The 15,797-nt window shown below is 42.0% G+C and overlaps 1 protein-coding gene across 2 annotated transcripts in view; it reads left to right on the forward strand.

Annotated features, from left to right (window-relative positions):
• The window catches only part of ANK2 (ankyrin 2), a 289,370-nt gene that overhangs the window by 35,806 nt on the left and 237,767 nt on the right, over positions 1 to 15,797 (forward strand). The window contains exon 2 of one of the 2 annotated variants that reach the window (XM_086746525.1): positions 6,914 to 6,972. The exons of the other annotated variant lie outside the window; for it this stretch is intronic. Coding sequence (XP_086602651.1) covers positions 6,952 to 6,972 — 21 coding nt within the window. The 5' untranslated portion in view covers positions 6,914 to 6,951. The remainder of the gene's footprint in view (positions 1 to 6,913; positions 6,973 to 15,797) is intronic. 2 annotated transcript variants of the gene reach the window in all.

The following is a 15,797-nucleotide window of genomic DNA, read 5'->3' on the forward strand; positions in this document are numbered from 1 at the left end:
TGTTGACCTGAAGGTCGTAAGTGGCTTAATCCTCAGACTGTGCTGTGTGGAGCAACCCTCACGGCGGTATTTTTATAACATGCTAATGGCTTGGTAACTGGCGAGAGGAGTGGGATACCTACGCCTGTCAGCTAAGAGCACGAAAAGTCATATTTTGTCCTTAACACGGGAAGGACGTGTCTTAATGACACATGCTTTCCTCCTCAGCTAGAGAGCTTCGCAACCTTCCATTCAGTTTATTTTATTGGAATTGCTAGAGCTACCAGCTTTGGGAGAATCGTATGACCGAAATAAAACACTAATATCTGCCATTGCCTCCTTTGCTTCATGAGATGTCACCCCATCTGCTCCCCAATAATCTCTCATCACAGAGCAGGCAGTAACTTGCAAGTCTAGCAAGACTCAGTAAAGAAGATGATATATTTTTTTTTCCAAGCTACATTTATATTCTGCTTCCTCTTAAAAAAAATTAAATCAGCATCTTAATTTTAATTAAATAAAAGACCGCTAGCTAAAGCCTCTTGAGCACATAGCATGAAAAATAGGAGGGAAGCCAAACAGAAATGACTGCTGAGTTAATTTCATCTCGCAAGTAGGGGCCCCAACTGCGTGTCCTTCAGCTTAGTTTCCTAAACCGTATATTGGAGTCGAAAGCTGCCTGGCACCCAGTGAATGTCACGGTAAGATACCGTGAGCACTGTCGTCAGAGGACGCCTGTCCTGGGAGAGCCACTAAGAAAAATCTTCTTGAGGTCACATAGCGAGAAAGCTAGTGAGGTGTCTCAGAAAATGTGTCAAAATACATTAATGATATAGACTAATTGATCAATAATTTGGAAGTGAATTAGCAGTCATTCCTGCTAAGAGTTTTTTTTTAAAAAAAACATTAATCTCTGTGCTCTCAGTGGAAGCAACGCTGTATACTTATGGTGGACAATTATCTAATTACTGGCCGCTAACGAGTATCTGTAGTTTCTGACACTACTCAGAGACATAAGGAATTATTTTTTTTTTCTTTCTCCCCCACCCCCTCTATTCTTTCTCTCTCTTTTCTCCTGTGGTCAATATTACCAGCCGAATTCTGTGCTATGTATTACAGGCAAGGAAAGAACACCGTTGCACTCCCTGTTGCTGAAGATACAGAAGGACTTTAGATTGTCACATGGACATGAGTACAGCGGAGCTTTCACTTCCTCCTTTCCTCTTTAATGCCTCCACTCTTGATTGTCAGCCTGGACTTAGATGGATTTAACCCAGTTGCATGAGTAGAACCGGAGTCTCCTGGATTTCTCTTGGGGGGCGTTTTTGGCGTGTGCCTTTCACGATCATCCTCATGGCTCTTGTTCAAGTTTTTATCGCGGTGATGAATGCGATGGTTGTCTTTGCCAAAATTAGGCTTTTGATGCACTGTATCAGTACAGCGTTCATGTGAAACTACACTTTTAACTTTGACTGGCTCCATTTTCCCCTCTAACATGAAATATAACGAGAATCACTTTCAGAGTTCTCCAGAGCTGCTTCCCTCCCCTCTTCAAACCAACACCCACGTTCGCTACCAACTGTTGACTTCTCTCTCTAATCAGATCGTAATAGGAAGTTACAATATTCATTGCCCTTCAAACAGAAGCTTACAAGTCTGCCTTCTGCTTTCCTTGGAGGCAGATACGTGCAAAGCCATTTCTTTTTTGGCCAGCATTTTTCTGATGATGTTTTATCACAGTTTCTGTAGAGCATGCTGCTCAGTGAGTATGTTTTATGATGATGTGCGTTCAGCATTGTCCATTTATTACAGTGTCAAACGGTGCTGCCTCCTTTCCTTGTACTTTGCTGTGCTGTTTCAGTCCAGAATCAGCCCTGGATTCCAGCCTTCTGTAGCAGAGGTGGTCTGCTATTGTGTCACGTTCTTCTTTATGTGACAGGACCAGAAATATTCTATCTCCCTTCTCCTAAAGTATTAAATGCATTGCTTTGCTACTAGTGCCTAGATTTACCTCAGCAGGTACCTTGGATCCAGATATGAGACTTTTCCACTTTAGTGCTTTTAAGAAGATTGATATAATCACAATAAATGAAACAAAATATAAAATACTGCATTAGAGCTTTACATATGTCATGTATATAGATACAAAAGTGTATATATATGTATAAAAAGTGTATTGGGTTGCCATCTCACCCTCAAGATTTAATTGGAATTTGCAAGACCATTAATTTGCTGTTAATACAGAACTTAATGTCATGCTCCAAGGTGGACAGCTATGGCTACGCAGTGGATTTAAACTCGTCAAAACCTGTTAAAATACCTTTGGTGATGCTTAGGGTTAGGAGGAAGAGAGAGTGAATTACTGTTTTGACACAGTTGCTGCCCTTGTAAACAGTACTGATGGCTTCAAAGAGTTGGCAGAATTGGGCTCTGTAATGTTAAAGCTCCAGTTAGACACACAAAAGGTGGGGTTTTTTTTGTTTTTGTTGGGTTTTTTTTTTTTTTTTTAACGGAAAATATGGAGAAGAGCTTTGGACTTGGAAAGCCTGTGTGAAAGTGAAGGCGTTTGTGCTGCCGGTGCTTTGAATACCGGGCGCGCTGTGCAGTTGACGCTGTCCCTGGCAGCATCGTACCGCGAGCCGAGCTCTCCCTGCCTCCCAAGGAGCCCGCACAAAGGCAGCCTTTGTTCCCCTTCTCCCTGACCCCGGGGACTCGGTGCCCTGCCAGGGTGCTGAAGCTGTTTGCTACGGAAAAAACAGAAGCTGGCTGTAGAGCTCTTGGGGAGGATGCTGAGGCAGTGGGTTTGAAAGTCTGTAAGCAGAAAAATAGGTGAATTTATTTCGATGCATCACTTCTAACATTTTAGGCAGTGTGTAGCAGTCTCAAAGCTACAAGCGAAGATTTGTATTCAATGCTTGCTACACTGTGGGATTTAATATTTCACTTTTTATGTTAGAAATGGTAACCAGGTGTGGATTTTAACCTCTGTAAGTGGTTAAAGATGAAGAACCAAGCAACACTACGCTAAATCTCTCTCTTTTGTTTGGAAAATAGGAAGCAAAGGTTCTGACAAGTTCTGCATCCCTACTCCTGTGTGTCTGATACCTATTAAAAAAAGCTCCCCACGCAAGAAGTCCACCAAGCACCATCCACTCAGTATCAGAATGCTATATAAAAATATAGAAATATAAATAATTTATAAATTAAGATTACTCTGTCTTCTTAAGGGCTGTTGTTTTGGCTTGCAGCTTGCTCTGTGTAATGGCTCTTTGGAAGTGAGTCAAACGCTCCTCACTGGAGTTGGAACCGAGGGAGTTCATTATTCCTGTAGTTGCTCCAAGTTTGGCTTGGTGTGATCTTAGCGATTTGACGGGATTCATGTGACTGCCTGATGCGCGGTTGTTGGTGTTACTGTCATGAGTATGGGCCTGCAGTTTCTGGCTTGCTTCTTGCCTTTCCTGCCAACCTGCGCAGCTGCCTAAAGCTGAAAGCTGAGATGAAAGCAGTAGTGCAGACTTTGACTCTGAACTCAGGGTGCTGCGACGTGGAGCTTGGTCTGAAGGTGTTAAACCCACGTCGCCGTTCCAAGCTTGAGTTCGTCTGAGGCTGCACCAGCTTTTGGAGGTCATTATACCAGGATTGCTCCTCTTGGTGGGGAAAAAAAACCAACCTTTCTCCACAGAATAATTATTTTTCTCTTATCTCCCAAAGCTTAGATTTTATCCTGTCTCAAAAGCTGAAAACTCCAAAGAGAGACCAGAAGATTTGAGGCATCAGTTTCTGTTTTGATAGGTGCTTTTTGGTGCCTTTCCTGCCTGGAAAGGGCAAGAGTGAGACCAACCACGCTGGAGGGGAGAGGGCAGTGATGCCTGAGTGCAGTGAACGTGCACGACGTGTGAACTCCCGGGCACTCTGCAGCATCCTCCGTCGCCTCTCACACGCCCTGCCCGTTCCTGCTGGCTTCCCCTCTGCCTTACAACAGTAAGGGGAAAACAGATAAATCGTTGCGGAAAAGAGGGAGCAAAAAATACCACTGAATTTGTTAAAAGAGTAGTTCAAAATAGGATTTGTAAACGCAATATATGCTACAGCGAAGGACAAAAGTTACTAGGTTGGAAGAATGTGTTTTTTAATCACATTCTGGTTCAAAAAACAAAACAAACGGCAGTGAGGTGCTCACCTTCTTGCGTGAGGTGCTCTAAGCAGATGCGAGAACCTGGCTTGGAAATCAAAGAATTTATTTGGTGGATGTAAGATGAGCCAAAGCAGTTAACGGGGGGATCACTGTAGGACAGTAGTAGTTTCCCAGCTGCGACTGACTCTTGGAACGAGTGCTTCGAAGGTACGGCAGCCTCTTGTTAATCTGATTTGGTGGGCGCAGATCCTGAAAGCAGGAGATGTGTCGGCGTTTCACAGAGTGGATGGCAGTCTGCAGACTGGGACTAAATGGTCTTCACCTCAACTCCTCTGCAGCTGTAGGAAAAATATTATTTCAGTCTCATAGCTACGTTTATGTCTGTAATTGGTGGTTAATACAATTCTGGTCGGTGTTTGGAGGATTGCTTCTAATTGTTAGACAGACCAGAGACAGCTTCATCTGCTAATACAACTCCTATTTCACAAGAAGCTCAGTGTTTAAGCTATTATACTGATTTCCTTCCTGATTCATAATAACTATTCCACCTTTATCCTCTCCTAAAATTGGGGGAAGGTGTGGCTTAGAGTCTCATGGATAAAGGCGGTGTTATGACACCTACTGCTACTGTGGTCATTATTTCTTTCTCTATGGTGGACATCATATTTCTCTTAAAAATTAGTATCAGAGAAAAGAAAGCCATGGTTATCGTGCACGGTAAGATCTCTGACCTGTTGTTTGCAATCTGCTGGTATGGCATTGAGAAAGGGGGAGGAGAGAGTGTGGAAAGACATGGGCTTTTCATACGAACGGTGGAGCCTAACTTGCAGATTAGTCATTTTAGCACCTTCTCCCAGCACTGCTCGGTTCACTTTGAATGCCTAAGGAATCAGTGATGTAATTTTAATGGCTCGTCAGTTGCTCTGATTTCTTCCCTGCTTTATGATACGCTTTATGCATCCTCCTCCCCCAACCCGGTAAACATTGAACTATAGCAAGTGGAGCAGCTCCACAGAAGAAACTGAGATGCCTCCAGAATAACTCGGAGCTCGGTGATGAGGAAGGATTCTTACAGGGTGTGTTGACATCTTGAGCTCAAATGCTCATTTTCCCCGATTCAGAGCGGGATCTTCAACATAGTCCTCACAGCCTAATTAACTATGAAATCTGTATGTGGCTGGGTTAGGTACAGAATACAACACAGGACATAAGAAATCTTTTTTTCTTTTCTTTTTTTTTATTTTTTTTTTTCTTCCCCAGGCCATTGAATCAGTGTGATGCTTGCCAAATAGCAAAGGACAAAGATATTTTTCCACAGAAACGAGCTTTAGCTGTAGTACTTGACATTTAATATGTACTTTTTGTATGGGGCCCTCCCAGCTTTTTAAACTGCAAAGAAGGGCACTGCAAAAAAAGTCACACAAGTTTTTTTTTTTTTCCCTCAAAATTACCTGTGGAATGGGGATGTGGGTAGTCTTTGCCAACTACTGTAGGAAAATTAGCAATGCCTGTGATAAACAGGATTAATTTGTCTTCTTGCTAGCCTTGAGAACTATGCTTCCTCTTAAAAGGGGAAAAAAAATGAAGAGGCATCACAGAGCAGGCTGACAGGAGGTAGAAGCAGCAGAACTTGTGCAGGAGATGTCTGAATTTGGCAGTGATTTAAAATTCAGCCTAAAATAAAGTTAGTTGAGAACAGGCAGAATTAATGCTGCGCCTGTACGCTCTGTTGAGTGGGAGCACATTGTGTGAAAAAGTGAAATTTCCATCTGATATTTTTTTGGAAAGCTTGGGCAAGCATAATGCTGGAAAGTATGGGATGATTATTTAAAGAAATTCAGATGATTTTCTGATTGAATGTGAAAGCTATTAAGTTATGGGTTTCGCCTATGTTTCTTACGATTTTCAAGAAAGCATCTGAAAAGCCAGCGTATGGCAAAAGTGGTGATATGGGTACAATACGGACTGGTTTTCTTTGCAGAGTCAGTGCTGGTAAGGATGTATTTTGGGTAGTGTAAGGATCACCTAAGACAATCAGACCTTTTATAGGATGTATTGTAAACTTAAAAAATTATTTCCAGTTTGAGCATAGAAAAGAAGTAATGATAACTGCAAGTCAGTCATAGAAGAGGGATGGCTGGTGTGCGGATGGGAGAAAGAAGAATTGAGATTCATTTTTGATTCACAGATGTTGACATCTGTGGCTGTTGCCCCGTCTCCTTGTATGGGTTATGCAGAAAAACAGGTGCCGTCGCCCAAATTCGAGCAAAAATGCTTCTGCTGGCGTAGTCATGCTGGTGCCAGGCTGGGCTGGAGGTTTTTCCCATCCGCGTGCTCTGTCTGCTCAAAATATGTTTTCTTGCCGGTGGCTGTTAGGAAGTTGCACAAATGTCTGCACAAATTTCTGTACGGAAGCCCACGTTGGGGTACTTCTGCTGAATGTTTTCAATTTCCATTACTGCGACTGCAATTATGACTTCTTTCCAGAGTAAAGACACAGAATATGGAAATGAAATTTTTGAAGGCATCACGTAGCATTTATTTAGAAATCATTTACTGGGGAGGAAAAAAGCAATAGTAAGAAAAAAAGATTTCAGTTCCATTACTGAATGCTTAGCTGAAGCAAAGTGGAAACATGTCATCTAAATGAATAATATAACCAAAACCCACTACCTGAATAGTCTTACCTAATTTATAACTACTGAAAACTTCCTGGGGAGCAGTGGAGAGCGAGGTATGTATTCATGATAGATTTGAGAACATGGAAAATTAATGTATTTTTCCTTCTTTTTTTTTTAGGTAAGTAACTGAAGGGGACATGAAGAATTGACATTTAAATGGCCAGCATGTTGCAAAAGGTATTTCACTTTAGAATGAAAAGGAATGCACAAATAATTAACTTGAGTACATATTTAATGAATATTTTCCTCTTTTTATTAAAAAAAATATTAAACCTTGGTTTATTCACTGAATGATTGAAAGAAGTAAAAATCAGCAAGCTCATGTTTGATGATGATGCTGCCTTGAAGTGACATCAGGGTCTAATGGAAAACTGGATGCTGTTCTGTTAACTTTTTATGTACGTAACCCATGCCAATCGACCAAATGCCGACCCGTGTTAGTCCTTCTACCTCTCCTGAGCGTGCGGGGAAGGTGTCTGTGGTGCTTCACTAGCAGGTTGTAGGTTACTTCAAGGTAACACACATTGCACCATTCAGTAGTGGGAAGTAGCTGCGGGCAGGGAGCCTTCCTGAACTCTCCTAGAAAAATAAGAGGAATAATAATATGATGAATGGAATATGTAAGTATCGTCCTCGAAATCTTTTTCTGCCCCAGAGACTTTGCCTGAGGTCGAATGAGGTATTGCTAATTTTGCTGTTGGTCACTGTAAAGCCTGGTTTAGATACTGATCGTAAAGTTGATTGATGTGTCGCATCTGATTTTGAAGAGATGATGTCACTAAGTAAGTCTGAGAAAGCTAAACCAGTAGCTGATCTCTAAACAGCCGCTTCCTTGCCAGCCAGATGGTTCTGTAGGTATGCGAGGGCTTACCGCGCCTTGGGAAGCCGTGTCTGGAAATATGCTGCTAACAAAACTCTTCAGCTTCTGCTGGTGACACTCACACAAGCTTCAAAGCCCACTCTGCTGTATTTATTTGCGATAGTTGTCCTACTGAATATATTTATTTTTTTTAAATCACTGGTCATTGATTATATTTTTGTAGAATGTTTCTTGTCAAATGTGGTAATCTGTGAAAGCCATCAGAAGAGTGTGGGTTGATGGGAGAGCAATGGTTACGTAGAGTAATTCCAGTTAATATCTGTGGGGGATGGTAACGCAGAGTCATCTGGGAGAAAGGCTGGTTAAAGGAAGAGAATTCTGTCTTACAGAAATGTCTGTGTTTCCTAATTATTTCCATTAGAATGAAAGTTATACTTCAGATTTTTGACAGAAGAGTGGAAAGAGGAAGACAGACCTTGTGATTGGGAGTGTGTCCGGGATACGGGAGATAAACTCGATTTCTGATCCCAGTAAGGCAGAACTGAGGTTTCTCTGCCTTTCCTGCTTCTGAAAAGATTATGGAGACTGCTGGATTTTTGGCTGTTCTCTTTCCCTAGATTTTGAGTTAAAACCAGAAAACTATGATGGACACAAAAACTAAGTATTCTCTGGCAAGATTTTCAGCTGAAAAATTCTAACTGATTTTGCCTTTTTATAGACTTTCTATTATTGGCTGCATGTAACTGCTTTATCATCTTTTCTGCTGTTGTTCCCGATTTGCCTTTCTCTCTACTGGGATTTTACTGACATAGAAGTGTCCTGGAGAGACAAAGCCTCATGTGAAGCTGATTTAGCGAACTGGAGTCTGGGAATATTTCGACTTTAAAAAAAGCCAATGTTATGGATATTGATGTGGAAGCCTGAGTGCATGGGTGATACGTGGTTCATTAAAACTGGTTTCAGGCTTAGAAAGAGCTAGGGTTTGCTCTTCAAAGCCGATCCTTTCAGCAGGCTGAAGTGCATCCTAAGGGGAGCGGTTTCTCTTCGGTCCATGAGATGAGCCGAGGATTCACAGTATAGCAGAGACACAACCGCATGGAAAATGCTGTAGAGTACAACTCTTGCATTACTGGGTTTTTTCTTAAGTGGTTGTTTGGAACGGATAAAATCTGTGTGAAAACCAGCATTAATGACTTCTGCAGTAGTTTTAGATGCTGGGCAAAAATACTAGATCTGATGCAACGCTTGCTGAATACCTCATGTATTTGCTAAGTGTGAAAATTAATGCAACTTTGTCCCATACAGACTTTACCCCTCATGGGCTATGTTAGGATACACTGTGGGGAGACAGATATAATGATATAAAAAGATGAAATTAGATTGATTTGTTTCAGGCAATTTAGTTTATTACATTTGACATGTTATCAGGTCTCCGAAACGCAGCTAGAAGCTTCCTCTTGGAAACATGTCGTGTCCTGTCTGTCTTAATGATTGTCTGCGGTGCGTTATTATTCCTTCGCTGTAACTGCGTGCTTTCCGTCAGAAGCCAGCAGGGACTCTGCTGCTGAAGACTACAAAATTCCATTTGTTTTTATGGGAATAATAATCCCGTATATGATGCCTTTGGAATTTTTCAGAGGTCATCTCAGTAAATCAGGCATTGTTCTGTGAGCTGCATCATCACCTTCTCCAGCAACCTGCCATATTGGTTCTTGACGTATAGGTGCACTTTTATTTTCTTTTTTCCCCAGTTTTGTCTGCTACAATATATATCTTATAAGACATTATTTGCTATCTTTCCATTAAAATTCTCTCTACTGCCCCTGTTCTATGTCTTTTGTTGTTGTTGTTAGGCTTCTTTTATGAATGTACGTATTCCTTCATGACCTAATGGTACATGATAGTGTGCAACTTCTACATGCCAGGCTTCTTCAGCCACTCTGATTTCTGTTCCACGCTCGTATTGTAATCTGTTCATCCGCTGGAAAATAGAGTATTAAAATCTGGGCAGGTCAGACCTAGCATGGAAGGAAATCCCTCCGTGCGGTTTGATGCTGTGATACACGGGTGCAGATTTGAGGGGTCAGCGGTAGTGCAAAGCTCCTGTTAGAGGAATTTAGCTGCTGAAGGATCCATCCTGGATTCCTAAAGGCACGAGTTACAGCTGTTTGGTTTTTGGAACGTCTGGCAAATTCTGAGGCTTTACAGTATTACTGTTTGTGTTCATGGCAGGAAACTTCTAAAGAGTGATTTGGTGCTTGTAAGAATCAGTGAAGTATTGAGATGTTTTTCACAATTTGCTTTTCTGTGTAATGCAAAGAATACAGCAGAATATTAGGATAACACAACACTAGTCAGTACTGATAACTGTAAGGAGCATTTTTGGGGAAAAACTCCTGCTTGTTAGATTTGGTTTCTGTGGGACCAAGAGGGTAATTCTGCGTGCTAAATTCAACTGACGTCAACGGAGAGGAGTCCAGTCTGGAACTGGAGCAAAGGGAGGATGTTGTTTTATTTTCTGATATACGTCCGCCTGACTCAGACTTGGGAAGGAGCTGCCTGACGCCTAATTAGTTTGAAACTGACTCATTGGTTAGCCCCGATAACTAGACCGACAAGCGTTGGGAAGGGTTTGGTTTACTGAAATGAATGCAGAACTGGATCCCACACTTTGTTTTAGAAAGCTGAGGATTTGCCGTGCTCTGCAGCCTGGTTTCACCTGGAGAATTGTGTTGGTTAACTGTTATCTATAATGCGATGCTTCTGTATTTTTATTTCTCTGTGTTGGAAGGTTTGCTTCATAGGTGCGCAGTAACAAATGCAACGCTACTTTTCCTCTTGGCTTGAGTAAGTAGAGGACATCATAGCAACCACTGGGTTGCTTACCAGGGCTGTGATTCTATGTGATAATGTAGTGGTGATATGTAGGTAAAGAAATTGTATGAGGAAAGGCGACTTGTTTTTCCACAGTGAGAACAATTGATCTTCTTAGCAAACGTTTTTGAGCCTGAGATGGCCCCTAACGCAAGCTGATTCTGAGTACTTAGCTATTTGCCGTGTCATGCGCTCTATCAGTGGTATTTGCCTTTTGAGAACTTCATTGTCGTATCAGTGAAAAAGCCTGTAAGCAGATACGTATGCTGGTATTAAGATGTTTACAGTGAGCAATGGAAGTTCTAGAACTGATGTAACGATCTTATGTCTGCACCTTATCTTCATTTTATAATTGTTTTCCTCCCTGAAAAAGCAGATGCGGCACTTCAGGATTTGTTCTTTGTTTGTGCGCATTAAGAGCTAAATTGCATCTTCTGAGGTCTGTGTGTGAAATGCTTGTGTGCACAAACACAAACCACGATGTCGCAGCCCATGGCAGGGGGTTGGACTGGCTAAGTCCCTTCCAGCCCACACCGTTCTGTGTTTCTGTGAAAAGGCATAGTTTTAGCTGTCCTCCTCCTTTCCTTCCAGTTGCGTTGTTGTAGCTTCATGTTTATTTTTGTGCTGTGTTTAAAGATGGTACAAAATGCTTATCTTTGTAAATTCTGTTTAGATATACAGTGATTTTAAATTGTGACTGTTATCTGCCTGTTTGAATTGTCTAAGGAACGAATATCTACACCTGATAAAAACCAGCATAGCGTTTCCCATTCAATGGTACTTTTGTTGGCAGCTTTGGGGGACGTGAAAGTTTAAATAGACATAATGGATAAATTACCCTTTGACTCTAGACTGTTCCTTCGAAACAAGAATGAAATGGTGTATGGTGGGTTTGCACTGCTTTTTTGCCTTCTACTCTTTCTTTGTGGGTATGTAAGAGGCTCGTTTTCTTCGTGGTTAAGTTAATCCATCATGATCTGGCCTGTCTTATAAAATGCAAGGAAAAGCATCTTTATCATAAGCAGAATGAGCGTGGAGAAGTCACAGTTCTTTCCTTTTGATATTCTTGGGATCTGCGACTGCAAAATGGGAGAAATTCCAGAGTCTGTATCAAGGCTTAGAAGTATTTAACTTCGTTATTTTTACATGGACTCCTTTCAGCTGCCGGGGCAATTAGCAGCTAAGCTAAATACAACCAGGGAGGGGCTGCTTCGTGGGACGTTGAAGGTAACAGGCTGCAGAGGCACTCAGGATAACTCAAGGTTCGAGCCTAGGCTGCCACCAGAAGGAGCGGGGAGCTGGACGTGTTGGCCAGGGGCTGAATGATGCGCTGTGAATGGGTGTTGGCTGTTTGGAGACGTCGTGTGGCCATGCTTGAAAATAGCTCTCGGTTTAGTAGCTGGGAAGGAAATGAGAGGGGAAAGCATCTCTTGCTTGAAGCAGTCACTGTTTAAGAAGCAGATTGTATATGGCCCTTCTGTGGCTTGTTCTCTTCTGATTTGGTTGGGGTTTTAAAAATTTTTTTATTTTTCCCTGGGCATAAAAATAGAAGGAAGAATCCGCTTCAGATAGGCTCAGATCTCCCACAGTGATTTTGCTTTGTTTGAAAAAGAACCCGCAGTATGAATCCTGCGGAAGCGTCTGATACGGTCCTGAGCCTTTCCACAGCTCATTTTCCAGATGTAAAATAAAACTTGACATGTGAAGCATCGACTGCAAAGAACAACAGGTTGGCTAACATTTTTTTTTTTTTTAATCTATCTTAGCCTTTCTGACAAAATCTTATTTATTTTCTTTTATAACAAGCACGGTAGTCAAAAGGGTATTATGTTTTTTTTTTCTGGTGAGAGAATGGGTAGTTCTCATCAGCCAGACGACTTTCTTACATTCTGTTTATAAGCATATGTTGAGAAAACAGTTTCTGTGTTGTGCCAGAAGAGATGAAAACATAGCTCTGGGCACTTTGCAGAGCTACTTTTAAAGATATTCTCCTTGTTTTAATGTTTCAGATAATTATTCATTGCCTTCTTTTCTTCTCTCCCTGCAATTTGCAAATCCTTACCTGTATGTCAGTGTATGGCAGGAGGTGTTGCTATTTTTAAAAAATGTTTGTAAATGGGCGGTTTTGGATGAGGCTTTGTATTGAGAGGTGAAAAAAAAATGGGAAGCTAAACTTTCTCCGAATACTCTGACGCATCAGTTGGATACCAGTAGCTTTTTGGCATTCCGCGTTCCCTTTGCGTTTAAACTGCAGCAGAGAGCGACCTTGGCAACAGGTTCTGCGATCACATCATAACGCTTATCCAGCAGCATCGCACACTTCCGTATGCCTGTAGCACTGAGTAGACAAACTGGGTAAACCAAGCGAGGATAATCCCTGGTGTCTTTTGCAAGGTGCAATTCAACTGTTTTATGCTGTTCTTGTCTCCGGCTAAGACAAAACCTAGGAGGCAATGCTACACCTTCTGCCCAGTAGATTAGCTGTTGGTGGGGAGTGAAAATGGGAACGTAGGTAGTAACAATTTAGATGACAGCTGAATGCAGAGTATTGTTGTCTCTGCTTTTCTCCATCCATGTTCTGGTGCTATTTCTGGCACAGGCAGAGGTTGAAGATGGGGACAAGGTATATCAGGGTTTCAAAAGATGATCACAGATTTGGGGCTGTACAAAGTAATTCTTTTAAGCTCGTGCCCACCTTTAAATCTATTTGCGTACTGCAGAAATTTCACTCTTCAGTCTTTAAGTGCTGCTTAAAAATGCACATCTAATCTTCTGTCAGTCTGAGTGCTTCACACATGTCCTCTTCTCTCTGAAGATTATTGTTTCATTGGCTGCATTTCAAGAGACAACGCGAAATCAACTGGAAGTGAGGTTTGTGTTGGAAGGAAGCGTTAATGGTAGAAAGGTTTCCATCGACACGTTTGAGGGTGAACGAGGTCAGTCTCATCGCTTTTTGCTGCAAGTGATAGGCTAGGTTTTTTTCCTTCAAAAAGTATCAGTGGCATGCAGTTCATACCTCTGCTTTTGTAAATAATTGGCTTAAAAAATTAGAATACCCCCGAACTTTCCATCTGTTAAAGGTGAGCACGTGCCCCCAGTGTATACCTCGGGTTAGGGTCACAAAGCTTTTGACGAGCTGTTACACAAGCAGTGTGTTTACTCCCTCCCAACATCCATTCTCCAGCTTTACCTGGGTAGGGCGAAGGAGGGAGAGGTCTGGGATGTATATTACGTATATTTTAAAGCCGCCGCAAACCTGCTCTGTAGTTTTTACAACCACCTGCGGCCGTAATGTCTATAGTTCAGAGACCTGCATCGCTGCGGAGGTAGAGGAAGTGATTTTTAATTCCTTTGTGTGCTTGGAGCCCTTTAGCTGCAGAAGCCGATGGAAGCTGGGCTGCCTCGCTGTCTGCTCTCATTTTGCTCAGACTGTAATGTCTCTGCAATTTGTCTCGTTAATTTGTAGCCGTGAGAACAAATTATGATCTGCTGTAACGGTAATTATATTAACTAAAAAGGTCAGAAAGATGATAGGGAGGAAGTTGTGTATTCTAAATATCAAAGCTGTGCAATTAGTATTTAAAAAAAATATATGGAAGAGTGTGTGTGCGTACATATATATGTATATGTGTGTGTGTGTATATATACACGGATGTGAGTGGGTATAGAGTGCCTAAGTGTATTTTCAATAAAAGAAAGACAACATTCACGGTTTGAGATTAGCAGACATTCATGAATCTCTATAAATTCTCAGAGGGGAGTCAGTTGATGTAGTTGAGTTCAAAAACTCCAAAGCGCTTGGATGACATCCTGCGCGGTGGTAGGTAATAGATCCTTTTTGCTACGTTTTAGCCCTTTTTTTTAAGCGCTTGGGCATAAACAGCCGTTTTTAGATGGGAACTGGGTGCTTTCTAAAGAGTCCGTTTACAGTTCGTTATTGAAGTGATTTTTAAGTTGAATGCAAAGAGTGGAATTTAAAAGACAATTACCAAGCTGTGCCTTCTCAGTGACAACTGAGGTCAGTGGTTACGGAGTTGTGGACCCACGGCTGCGCCTTCTGACAGGAGAAATTGCTCACGGGTGAATGTGAGGTAAGGTGCAGTAGAAGGAGTTGCTGGGGTCCACCTTTAGTAACCATTGAGGGAAGCAGTTAATGGTTTTTGGACAGACCCATTAGTCTTCCAAAACTTTAAAGTGGAGTAGCAGCTGGAAAAGTTGAATTTTGCCCCGTGTTAGGAACGGGACAAATAATGAGACAAAAGTCTGATGTAGGATCCTCTATAAATCATGTTCAACGTTGGACAGCCGTCCATAAGCATAAAAGCTGCTTTTCAAGATCAGATCCGAGGGTCTGTGTTTCTCAGTGTTTTCTCCTCAATGACGGCTGCAGCCTGGTGCTTGGGGAAGAGGAAGAAGAGGACAAGCCTGTCTGATACTTTCCCCTGAAAAATCTCCCAGCCGCCAGCTGTTTTCGGGCATATGATCAAGAAAAAACAAAAACACTAAAAAAAAAAAAAAAAAAAAAAAAATCACATACCAAAGACAGAAATCCTTCTACAAATGACTGGGCGTTTGAGTCTTTGCAGTGGCTGACTGTTTGTCTTGTCAGTTCTCTTGCTGTCTGAAGTATGGTTTTGTTTATAAAATATTAGCTTTCAAAAGGGGAGCCATCAGGAAATGAAGAACTTTGTAGTCACAGCTGGGTTTGAAAAGTGAAGATAAAATAGCAAGCTCTTACCGAGGCGCTCCATCCATTTTGTGTGCTGAATGACGCAGGAGTTTTATGAAGAAGCATCTATTGATTCTGTAGCATGAGAAATTAATGCACTCTCTTCTCTTATTTTTGGCATTACACATTGTTCCTGTCTTTCATTTCAAACACTGAAAATGATTTGGTGGTTTGTTTTTTTGGGGGGGGGACAGAGCCTCGTGGAGCCAAACTAATTCCCATCAGGGATGTCCCTGGCGAGGCAGGACTCCTCGGTACCTCACAGCGAGCTCCCGTCCACACTAACAGCACTCCCAGGAACGCAGGGACGCTTCCACCAGCCCGCGAGCGATGCTGGGGGATACGGCAGGAACCGTGCGCCGATTCGGGACGTAGGGGAACGTTTGGTAGCATCTGTAAGTGTATATAACTTCTTGCTTTCTGCCGTGTCCTGGTCCTCACACCTCTGTGAGGACTTTTTAAAATAGGAAGAATTTTTAAATTTGCAAAAATCTTTAAAATTTTTAAAAGGAAGACCCTGTGTGTTCTTCCCTTCCTCCTCTGCCTCTCCAGCCCTTCCCATACTGGGTGGTCTGTCCT

Source organism: Chlamydotis macqueenii, chromosome 4, assembly GCF_036417535.1.
Source record: "Chlamydotis macqueenii isolate bChlMac1 chromosome 4, bChlMac1.mat, whole genome shotgun sequence".
Taxonomy (NCBI): Eukaryota; Metazoa; Chordata; class Aves; order Otidiformes; family Otididae; genus Chlamydotis; species Chlamydotis macqueenii.